At 42.5% G+C, this 12,395-nt stretch overlaps 1 protein-coding gene across 1 annotated transcript; it reads right to left on the bottom strand.

Annotated features, from left to right (window-relative positions):
• Positions 1-835: 835 nt before the first annotated feature.
• Positions 836-6,429, bottom strand: LOC119284420 (putative receptor-like protein kinase At4g00960). The gene is made up of 7 exons (XM_037563547.1): positions 6,289-6,429; positions 5,539-5,803; positions 5,288-5,347; positions 5,128-5,218; positions 4,912-5,038; positions 1,470-1,682; positions 836-1,339 (listed from the first exon to the last, which is right to left on the bottom strand). The coding sequence occupies exons 1-7, from the start codon at positions 6,427-6,429 to the stop codon at positions 836-838; spliced, it is 1,401 nt and encodes a 466-aa protein (XP_037419444.1).
• Between the last annotated feature and the right edge of the window lie 5,966 nt (positions 6,430-12,395).

The following is a 12,395-nucleotide window of genomic DNA, read 5'->3' as shown; positions in this document are numbered from 1 at the left end:
CTCGCCATGAGAACCCTTGAAAAACTCCAACGGCATCGCGTGAGATGGAGCCAACCACAAGAAAAGCTCCGCCGCCACCGTCTTCCACGCAGTCTTCGGCTGGCAGCTTCCTCGGGTGACGAGGAGGAGGAGAGGAATGGTAGTCAGGGCCGGCTACGGCGGATCAAGTTCACCGCCCGTGCCGCTCGGTCTCGGGACTCTCGACGCGCGAGGTGGTTTGGATGGTGCTGGTCATGGAGGTGTAGGGGGAGGAAGACGGCAACCATAATTGCATGAACAACTACAGTTATTTTGTTTTGAAGGAACAACTACAGTTATTGTGGTCGAGTGAAAATTTACTTTACTCAAAATATCAGACCTCAAATGCCGTCATTGCCCTTTCTGTTAAATTTCTGTCATATTGTCACTCTTACTAGCACCATTATTCATTACACAAAATTATCATATGTGCTAGCCGATAATTAAGTAGAAATAGCTTCTGCAAATAAGTTTTCTTTCTTAGTTTAGTGATCTCACCCTCTGTCTCGGTGGTTGTATCATCTGCAGATGCCCGTGCGCGCGCACACACACACGCACAAAAAACTGGTGTGACTTGTAACAAACAAAATTCTGAATTGTCAACAATATTTTTCTAATATTGAGTTAATTCGTCATGAAATGAAAAATGAATAGGTGTGCAAGCCTAATCTACTGATTATATTGCAATATTAAAATAAATTTAAAATCAATTAGGTTTGGACGTCTTTTATTTGTTGAAGAAAGTGATCTCTCCCCAGTTTTTACTACAAATAGCAAGTATAGTTTGATCTGAATGTTTATAAATTTGGCACTCTGACTACAATAAAAGATCATTTGCATTGGATACTAATTGAATAGACACAGCTTTGCAAGTTAGTATTCTTAGATAACTCACCTCACTGGATTTCTTACTTGCTTCTTGTAGCTCACTGGCGTCAAAACAAACATCCAAATTCACCTCATCAACCACATTGACCGCCTCATTAATGAACATGTTTGTAGTTATATCCTCAACTATAAGGCAATCATTCACTTTGGTGCTCCATACAATAAGTTCATTGGCACGATGCATATATCCTGGTGCCTTGCCCTGTAGCTGCAATGTTATGTCAACATTACACTTTGATTGTGGTGGCATAATGCCTTTCTGCGGTTGTGTGCAGTATGACAGGGGGCTTGTATTTTCAACATTGAAGGCAATGTAAGAGTCTGTCTCATTGGTTAGCGAAAGTGCACAAGACATCTGTTTGTTAAGCGCAAAAGGAAAATGTAGTTCGAGTGGCTCAATTCCAAGCATGCCATCTTCTATGCAAGGGCTTATCTGCAATAAAGAGTAGGAGTGCATATTATATGTGTGTGTCTGTGTGTGTGTGTGTGTTACAAGACGAAGAAAGATAGAAGGTAAGTAGTCCAAAGTTAAGTAATAAGGCCCAGGGAGCATACAAGCTTACCTGTTCAAATGTATGCTCATATGCATTGCTGATTTTTTCATTAGGACCATCAATTTCTCTTACATCATGTATCATTTGCCATATATAAGGCCGTTTGGATGGGTCAATTTCCTGGCATAGTAACCCAATTTCGAGGCATTTTGCTACTTGTTGGTAAGCCAACTGTGTTTCCTTCCCTGTTTTCTTCCATCTATTCCTCCATCTCCGAAGTGCCTGTCATTCCACAAATGCAATATAGAATAAGTCAGTTGTTTAATGAAACAACCTCAAGTGTCAAGAAGATGACCGTAATCGACCCTGGACACGGCCCCTCTCCATTAGACAAAATTAGACGAGGCAATGGGTTTGGTGCTTAGGATCAATGCAAAGAAAACAAGATGAGAACATTCTAGTTCCCAACATCATCACCCACTCGTAAACCTTTTCCCGAACTGAGCATCCGGCTTTGTTTGTTTGAAGAGAGTGAGGGATTAGAATGATTGATACATAGAAAGTGGTGCTAGAGATAAATGTGGATGACCATACAAATGGATTTTATCCCTGCATGACGTAGAGAAGGTGTGGATACTGGTTCATGCTTCTGGGTATTGTTGATTTGTATAAAAAAAATTGTTTCTACGTTCGTAAGTTTTTCTAGTGGTCGTTGAAGCATAATGGGGCGGTGGTTTCTACGTTTGTAAGCTTTTCTAGTATTTCTCAAATTCGGTTGGCTCGATTCACTATTACTATTGCAGACACGGTTATGGCTGGGTCCCATAGATTGGCAGCAGTTTGGCTACGTCACTGTAGGGTTTATTGATCATACAAAAACTAAAAAACAACTTTGTCCAAACCGTACACTCTCCCTTGCTAAAACGCTAAAACTCAAAAACCAACTTACACTTAGCAGACCGCACACCTACCCCATAGTAGAGGCATCTCGCGAGACATGTTACTGGCGAAAACAAGTTGTGCAACAATGGTGGATCGGCGAAAGTGTCGCACACGGATGCTCGGCTTCATGCACGTTCGCGACAGCATGATGCATGCGGGAGTGGTTGGGTGATGTGGGCATCACACGTGGCGGCAAATGATTGGTGTTCGGGCTCCGACCAGACATCCCTGCTAGTTCCACCTACCTGGATGCTCAGTGTCCTGTCCTGAACTGCTGCCCCTTGAGTTCGATGAAGACAACATGGGCTGCCGGATGGCCCCATGCGGGTCTTAGCGGCAAAGACGAATTTATGTTTGTAGCCTGCATCCAATCACTAATGATAATTTGAGCCTCTTGGCGGCGTTGTTGACTTTGTTGATGCTGGTAGTATGCTCTGATCTGCTTTCGTGTACATGGTATGTACAGTTAGGTAGTCCACGTCAGGACTGGGAGTGTGTACGGATGTTGAAGCATCACGATCAAAGTAGGGGTGGCAGTACACGGTAACTTAAGTTTGGTGATGCTCATTAGCACAGGGTCTTGAGCTTCGGTGTGAAAGCTCTAGGTTTGACCTCTACTGGCTGTACCTGGCAATGGTGATGCTCCACATCATTCCCTTGTTGGAAGCATTGTCTGGAGTCTGCCCGGACCTCTTCTTCTGGGTGAAAACCCAAGATATACCCTTTGTGGCGGATCTGATGGCGACGACGCTCGAGTATCATTCCCTTTATGGAGGCGTCATTGTTGAAAAACTTTTCCATGGTTTGTGTGCTAGTCATCGGTGGTGCTTGTTGTAGATGGTTCTTGAGGTTCTTGCTTTTCTCTGTGTATGTGCACTGTAGTTGGTTGTGTGCACCCTGGTTATGGAAAGGCAGGTGTATACTCATGATGCTTGTATTCTTTTGATGCAATGCCATGAGTAATTAAAACATGCCCTTTATCAAAAATAGAGATAAGATTATTGTAAAAGCTACTACTGACCTATACCTTCCGTGACCACACAAAATTTAGTGCAAAATTAACTTGTGACTGAAAATCATGCATGACTTATTAGCTGGCATCCTTTGCATGGATATACTAATGCAAAGAATTAACTTATGAGTACATGCATTACTTTTGATGTCAAACAATTTCAATCGGACAACTACCAATTATTGAGGTGACATGGAAGCACACATGTGAAGAGAAATCTAGTAGTGGGTGCTAGTTATTCAGATATAGAAGATTCATACATCACCCATACATGTCCAAATCCGGCGCTCTTGGTTTTGCACCTGTCAGCGGATATAAGGTAGTGGAAACTATTTTTAGCATCACCGGAGAAAACATGCTGGTTAGTGGTCATTTACCAAGAAAACGCAGGCCACCTTGCTTGTGCTCGCACCTGCCCTCACTATTCCTTGACCGGAACACCATCAATGCGTGGACGCCACTCCATACTCCCACAGTCGGCATAGACACGACCTCACGTAGAAGCAACAGCGTCATTGGTGGACGCCACTGGCGTCACCGTTATCAACCGCATCGCCCAACCATCATGGTTCCCCATGTGGGAAACATCAGATCTTGGGTAGGAGATGATAGAGGAGCCCAAGGACCCATTCGTTGGCGCCACCCAAGGACCCGCATTAACCATGTGGATGGCACCTCGGGCAACAGCCCAGTGCTTCTACCCTTCCCATCATCATCTCCCATGTAGGAGGATGTTGGATCTGGGGAAAGACATGACCATTGGTGTGGCCAGACCCTACCAATGTTGAGTAGGGTGTTCGTGTACGGCCGAGGAGAAATAATAAGTCAACTGGTGTCAATGCTGGCAACTATGGTGCCCACATGTGTTTTTTTCTCCTTGGAGTTGTTGCAGAAGAACCTACTCACAACTCCCCGTGGATGGAGATCAACTTTGGCAGTGGAGGTCAGCAAACAAGCTGGTGGCATCAGGTTGTTGGTGTTCCTATGTGTTGGATGACGCTCCGGGCCTAGCTTAGCACTAGGTGATTGTCCTTGTTTGTCAGGGTTTTGCATGGTCGTCTTTTAATCTAATATGCTCTATAGTTTCTGACCTAGTTACCTATTAAACTATGCCAGTCTTTCTAATATATGAATGTGCTGGAGCTCTCTATCCTCTTGACGTTGTCTCATAAAAAACCAGGTCCACAAATTATGTTTCCTAAGAAGAAAAGAACCCGCGTAGTAATTTTGTTGTTGATAAATTCTGTGTGTGGGTACTTCGTAAATCCGCCAGTGTCACATATAAGTAATCTAATGTGGTAAACTATACATTTTAGAGAATGAAGGAGAGAGCGAGAGTGGTTTAAGGAGTCGAGGAATCCAGGATGCGGCAGCTTCCACTATTTATTATTTAACTAAATATGCATGTCTATTCGAAAAAAAAACAAAATATGCATTGTCTCCAATACATAATAAGCAAATTAAGAAGGATCAGTCACAAAAAGGTAACAAATATGTGGAATCGAAATGATATTTCTAAAAAGAGATTACTTGCATGGCGTGATCAAACCCTCTTACATTGTCATTCTTATTGGGGGGCGCATTTTGTCCTGTCACCAGCTCAATAATTATAACGCCTAGACTGTACATGTCTGATTTGAATGACATCTTTCCCTGGCGTAGGTATTCAGGAGCACAATATCCTCTACATAGAAGGACAATACTCCAATGCATTATAGCATCCGAAAATGTTAGTGTAAATCTCATGAAACTCGGTTATTTTGATGGACTTACAGTGTTCCAAGACGCTCTTCACTCATAGTTTGTGACTTTTCATCAAGTCTTGATAAACCGAAATCCGTGATTTTCGGCATCATATCATTGTCTAGTAGTATATTGTCAGGTTTCATATCCATATGATATATTTGCTTTTCCTTGTGTAGATGATACAAACCTTCACAAATGCCTCTAATTATTTGATAACGTGTGTTCCATTCAAGTCCCCGTAATTCATCTACATAACGGAAAGAGTATCATGGAGCCAAGAAAATTTCAAACATTTGATTTATGCATGATACAGATTTCATAGTTAATAAATTACCCTCATTATTGTGTTCTTGTCTATCTCACTTCTTTACCAGATAAAATGTGTCATAAGTAAGTTAAAAAAGTAATTAATGATAAACGATGCAAGCAATGACGTACCAGTAATATATTTTCGTAGGCTTCCATTGCTGATATACTCAAAACATAGCAATCTTTCTCTTACCTCGGCGTAAATATGCTCTTTTAGTCCTTGAATTCTTATGGCTATCTGATTTGTGCTAGCACAAAAGCCAAGAAACCGTACCACATTTTCATGTTCAATGTTCAACAGGGTGTCAACTTCACGGCGAAATAACGTCTCATTGATCGAATGGTTGCTCCTTATCCTTTTTACAGCAATGGTTTTCCCGTTTTGGAGCACACCCTGTTTAGCTTCTCTTGTGAGCATTTGAAGAATGTTTAGCTGATTAGAAGGTGTTGTATGCAACACCCACTCACCCAGTAGACACATATGTTTCTGGGAGAACAAAAAATACTGGCACCTAATGGAAATACACTACAATCGTGCCACCACATGCACATGCTTGGAAAAAGATGAGCCTCCCGGGCCAACTTAAGGTGATAAACATTTTCCCTATCAAGGCATGCACACATTCTTGTACCCGTGACACACAGAGTTTGCCTGATTTATTAGCTTCAGTACATACTATATACCACTAAAACTGTATGGTACCTTGGAGTTGTATGTAACATCTATATATACTGTGATATATATTTAGTTATTTACTATCTGGCAACTTCGAGTATTAACATAGTTGGATAACACGAGGACTGTTCAAGCCGGCACAACAACTACAAATGAGATTTTTGAATGGCATATACCTAAATTATATAAACAAATAACTTTACCAGATAAACTGTTGCGAATCCACCATGGCCAATTTCTCTATCGTCAGAAAAATTTTCTGTGATATCCTTCAAAAGTGAAAATGGTAGATCTTTGGGCCTCTGTCTTCCATCAATTATATGCTCCAAGACCTCATGATCCATGTATCTTCTGTGGAAACCATTTCACACTATGCACTTTCAACAATATCATTAAGAAATTTTCCTAATATAGCATAATTGCATGTAGAACTACCATATGACAACATTTGTGTAATTGTAGAACAACATTGTCCCTAGTAAAGCATTTGCACACCAACCAATATGCAAGGAAACATAATTCCAAGTATTCTACTTTGATCTTTTTCGATGAAATAAGAAAATGTAAATGTGCATTGCAATCGTGGGTGCCTATGTTTATGCTTTGGATACTTATGCATTTAAAGAATTTCTGAAACTTTAATGGATTTTTTGGGGATTGTTTCTTCAAGATGTACAAGTATTCTACATACCGAAGAGAGTGATCCCCACTACTTCTAATTACCACAACATGCATGCTTCCACATCATAAATAATGTTGTAGTTGTTAAATTTACTAGCTTGATCCACTAGCATTCACCCAATCTACACATGAGAATCCTCTTCCATGCAACATACATTAGTGCATTCCAATTGGTTTTTAGATCACATTGCATTTAATTGTGGCATGCTCAACTTTTCATGTTAAATATCCAATTCCGCGGCAACGCACGAGTTGTCATCTTGCACATGTAAATGCTAAGCTCAAGCACCTGATCTTGCACGTTCAAATCCACTCTCTCAAAATAAACCATTATTTTATTTTGACCTTGTACTTGTTTTATGTCAATAGATATCATGAACTCAAGCATTGAAAAAAGTACATGCGTACCTATTGGCAATATACTGTGTCAGGAAGCCAAGCTGGAACTGCTACACAATGTCCAGTGATGTAATAAAACCCTGGTCTACGTAAATAAAAAATAAGATAAACTATTTTAAGATTTATACAAGAATAAGTAAGAAGATAATGCTTGTAAAATTGAGATCACAACACCACTGCTGTCGTTTAAAAGCCTAATTTGATGTAGTTCTGGACAAAGTTGGGATGAGAAGCAAATCAAAACTGAAAGGCTGAGAGCTACTCAATTATATCCCGAAGAAAACACTATATTTTACAGTATGTGAAAGATCCCAGGGATTGACCATGCATTTATCTTCCTACAGTTGCTGAGAGCACTCGACGGTTTGCATGTCAGGACTCACTAGCTTCACCTTTGTCCATATTTTCCTATAAAAATTCCCTCAATAATGATATGCGCAAACAAGACTTCTAGAGAAACCAAGTTCCCATCTTTATTTGCAACCCTCTCACCCGCACCCTCATGTTTGCCAAAAAAAGTCCGCATATAAACTTCTTTCTAGATAAAATATGCAATTTTGATGTTTCATGGAATACCCGTCAATTAAATACCTTTCATAATGAAATTTGCCACAGGAAAAAAATAAATGTACCGAATTGTTTCCTCGGAGGAATACATACTATCTTAACATCCTTACAATGGCAGAAATTCATGTACATGCTAGTAAATAAATACATGTCCGGTTCAAAATGAACAAACTACTTAGCAAGTGGTGTTTAATCCCTTTTTCAGATCTAAAAGTGTCATTATAGAATTCAGTTGAATCTATATCGGTAAATGTGAGGTCAGGTTAATTGTTACCAAAATAATTTAACAGGTAAACAGAGCTCTAGCAATAAGCTGAAAAATAAATCTGTAGGGATGCAACAAGCAACTCAAGAAGCATCCAAGTATAAGAGGGGCGCAAGATGATGAGACTGGATGCACCTACCTGCAGCTGGTTGAGGTTGCGTAAAGACGGACAAGAAGATGCATCAAATATACGCAATATCAGGTGACTAAGTTCAAAATTCGGATATATATGCTTAAGAAGACCAAAGAAACAACACTCCACATTTAACACTAAATTAGCTTCATTAGATTCATCATAACATATATTTTCATACTGTATATATTTGATGTTATTATGGCCGTATGCATCGTTCTGATGCAGAGGCCGGGGAATAACCTCCTTTTCGGAAAAAATGTATTTGATGTTATAGATATAACCATTTCTTTCTAAAAAATTGGTCAAACATAAAAAGAAGTTTCACTTAGGATAAACCTGGAACTTCAAATATTTTGAGAGGAGGGAGTATATGCTATATGTTGTTGTATGCTATACCCGAGAATGAGGAGCACCATGATTTTTTTTATTTCAACCATGTATGTTGCTCTATGCTGCTGTCAGAAAGCCGTATATTTTCTTGTTCATGGAATCCATGATATAGTTTGATATTGTTCATTGGAAATAGTGATAGCCATGTAGTTATCTTGTTCATGGAATTGTTGACATATATTTGGCATGTTTGTGAGTGTACATTGTGAGCTGTGAACGCTGAAAATACAAAAGAAATGAAGTGAAAACTCAAAAGATATTTTGTCTAATGCAAAGAGCTATATATGTTTGTTTATACTGTTAAAGTTATAATTATGGTGGCCTTTGTTCTTTTGCATTCTGGCCTTTGACCTCCCTTGTACATGTATATATGATGGCTTTTGCTAATCAAATGGTTGGTCTGTTCTTGCTAATCAAATGGCACAACTATAGCTTTTTGTACTAGCTCGTACCTCCCGTTTAGATCTAGCCTAGTAGTGGAGTACTAAGCGAAGACTTGTCCTTCATGCATGTGATCCATCACATGGCAAAAAAGGAAAAAAAATATGGTTCGAGACGCAAGGCACAGGAAAATGTTCTCAGTGTTTCCTCTCCATCATTTAGGCTATGTTTCATAGTAAAGTATTGTAAAAACCAAAGTATCAAAAAACTACATTAATTTATCCTATAGGTATCGAATACCGTGATTTTGACACAACATAATATTTCAGAGTATTCATAATACTGAGAACCAGTTTGGTGCAGCGATGTAAAAAGGCTAGCTAGCAGTTAGCTAGCGAACAATTCAGTTTAACAGTGTAGTTTCTGTTAAACGTGACATATTCTGCACGTTACATCCTTGCGTACTAGGAGAGGAGGTCTTTGTCAACCACATGAGGAGTACTTAGGCAAGATACTTATGTAGTCTTTATCTTCTTTTATCTCTTGTATTTCTTCTCCTCCAAGATGTATCTCCACAACAACTTGTACGCATATGAGGGCTTGCAACCCATCTATATAACATGGAACACGTCGGCCAGGATAGGCAAGACGTTTACCGCAAGTCGCACATGGTATACAGAGCCTTCTTCTTCCACTAAAACCCTAGCCTACCCATCTCCATCAAGTGCGCAGCCATGTCTTCCTCCTCCGCCTCCTTCCAGTCGCCGCTCTCCCGCACCAACTATGTCTTGTGGCGGACCCAGATCATGCTGCAGCTGCGGGGCGCCGGCGTCTTCCACTACGTCGACGGCACGGCGACTGAGCCGGACAAAGTCATCATCATCAAGGACGCCGCCGGCAAGGAGACGACTGGGCCAAATCCCCTTCATCCACTTTGGGTGAGGGAGGACCAGCAGGTCCTCGGATACCTGCTCCAAAACCTCTCCAAGGAGGTGCTCGTCACGGTGACCACGATCACCACGGTGCGCGAACTATGGGTAGCACTGGCGAGCATGTTCTCATCGCAGTCACTCAGCCGCGTCAACAACATCCGTACAACGCTGATCAATGCGCAGAAGGGAAATCAATCGGTGGCCTCTTTCTTCGCCACCATGAGAGGTCTCGCCGATGAACTCACCGCGGCGGGCAAACCCATCCAGGACGACGAGCTCATGTCCTACATCATCCACGGCTAGACCAAGATTATCAGCCCCTTGTCTCCGCACTGGATGCTCGCGTCACCCCGGTAACTCTTGATGAACTTTTCGCTATGCTCAGTAACTTTGATCAACGCATGGCGCAGTACCAAGGCTCCGGTGGTGGCTTCAAATCGTCGGCCAACTCCGCGTTCAGAGGCCGTGGCGGTGGCTCTCGCTCGCGCTCATCTCCCGGTGGCAAGGGGAGGTTCGGCTCCGGTGGTGGTGGCTACTCCAACAACTCGTGTGGCGGCGGCCGCTCAGGAAACTCCAAAGGGCGCCACGGTGGTGGCAATGGCAGCTCCAACAGATCACGCCCGGAGTTGCCTCGCTGCCAAATCTGTGGCAAGCCTGGACATACGGCGAAGGATTGTTGGTACCGCTACGAAGAGGATGATGGTGACTCCTCTCAAGATGAAGAAAAAATTGCTGCTGCGGCCGATGGCTCCTATGGAGTTGACACAAATTGGTATGTGGACAGTGGCACCACCAACCACATCACCAATGAGCTAGAGAAAGTCACCATGAAAGAAAAATATCGTGGCAAAGACCAAATTCACACGGCCAGTGGTGAAGGTATGGGCATACGTCACATTGGTCATTCAATTTTTAATACCCTAGTCGTAGAATTCATCTTAAGAGAATCTTGCATGTTCCTAGTGCTCATAAAAATCTTCTCCCCGTTCATAAAATTGCCATTGACAATCATGCTTTTCTCGAGTTTCATCCTTATTTCTTTTTTATGAAGGATCAGGCCACGAAGAAAGTTCTGTATCGAGGTAGATGCGTTCGAGGGCTCTACCCGTTGATTCCGGAGTTTAGAAGATTCAATAAACAAGCTTGTAGTGCTATCAAGCTGTCGTCCACACGATGGCATGATCGTTTAGGACATGCCTCTTTTTCTTTAGTGGAAAAACTACTTAGGAAAAATAAGCTCCCGTTTGTTGGTGAGCGAAACATTGAAACTGTTTGTGATTCATGTCAGTGTGCTAAAAGTCATCAATTACCATACCATATATCTACTAGTGTCTCCACCAAACCTTTGCAATTGATCTTTTCTGATGTGTGGGGGCCTGCACCCTCTTTTGTTGGTAGACACACGTATTATGTGAGTTTCATCGATGACTATAGCAAATTTTCATGGATCTATCTCCTTAAGAAAAGATCGGATGTGTTTCAAGTTTTTCACAACTTTCAAGCACTTGTTGAAAGAAAGATTGATAGTAAGATTATTGCTGTCCAATCCGATTGGGGAGGGGAATACGAGAAACTTAATTCCTTCTTCCAAAGCATAGGCATATCTCACCATGTGTCATGCCCGCATGCTCACCAACAAAATGGGTCGGCCGAACGCAAGCATAGGCACATTGTAGAGGTTGGCTTAGCCCTCCTAGCCGGAGCCTCCATGCCCCTCAAATTCTGGGATGAGGCTTTTCTTACAGCTGTTCACATCATTAACATGCTACCTAGCCGTGTCATCAACAATGAAACACCCATGTAACGCCTCCTCCACACAAAACCAGACTACACCTCTCTCCGTGTCTTTGGCTGTGCTTGTTGGCCCAATCTTCGCCCTTACAACAATCGCAAGCTTATGTTTAGATCAAAACAGTATGCTTTCCTTGGTTATAGTGCACAACACAAAGGTGTTAAGTGCCTCGACATCTCCACTGGTAGGGTTTACATCTCTTGCGATGTTGTTTTTGATGAGACCAAGTTTCCCTTTGCGGATCTCCATCCCAATGCCGGCGCACTCCTCTGCAAGGAAATTTTGCTCCTACCCTCTCATCTCTCTGGCTATGATCAAGGGGGTATTACAAATTGTGATCATATGTTGACTAACCCTACTGATAGTCTCCTTGAGCCTTGTGATAATGCAGAAAACAATGGTGTTCAAATCACAGAAAATGGCGAAGAAAACGGGTCAACAGGACGTTATTTCATGTGTCCTGGTCCAGGGGACAGATCCTCTTCGGGATCGGTGCAGGTGCTGCAACAGCACAGTCGATCCTCTCCGGGATCCGCGTCTAACACCGATCCGGACGCGCCAGTCCCGACAGCTGCAGGCGGGCGCACGGACGCACCAGCACCAGGCGGCCATGCAGACGAATCCACGCCATCCACGCGGCAGACCCCGGCGGGCCGCAGCGACTCCTCTCGCGCGCGCGAGTCCGCGCCCGACAATTGGCCGGCTGGGTCTGGTCTGGGCTGGGCCCAGCAAGGTGGCCAACTGCGCGTCTACAAGCGGCGCGCCGC

The sequence above is a fragment of the Triticum dicoccoides genome, chromosome 4A (assembly GCF_002162155.2).
Source record: "Triticum dicoccoides isolate Atlit2015 ecotype Zavitan chromosome 4A, WEW_v2.0, whole genome shotgun sequence".
NCBI classification, from domain to species: Eukaryota; Viridiplantae; Streptophyta; class Magnoliopsida; order Poales; family Poaceae; genus Triticum; species Triticum dicoccoides.
This window is presented reverse-complemented; position numbering and strand designations above follow the sequence as displayed.

Excerpts from the sequence above, each read along its gene's own strand:
- LOC119284420 (XM_037563547.1), bottom strand. The coding sequence starts at position 6,429 with ATGGATCATGAGGTCTTGGAGCATATAATTGATGGAAGACAGAGGCCC. Across the intron at positions 5,804-6,288 it reads GATTCGCAACAGTTTATCTG|GGTGTGCTCCAAAACGGGAA; the intron begins GTAAAGTTATTT and ends GAAGCTAAACAG. Across the intron at positions 5,039-5,127 it reads GAAGAGCGTCTTGGAACACT|AGGATATTGTGCTCCTGAAT; the intron begins GTAAGTCCATCA and ends CCTTCTATGTAG.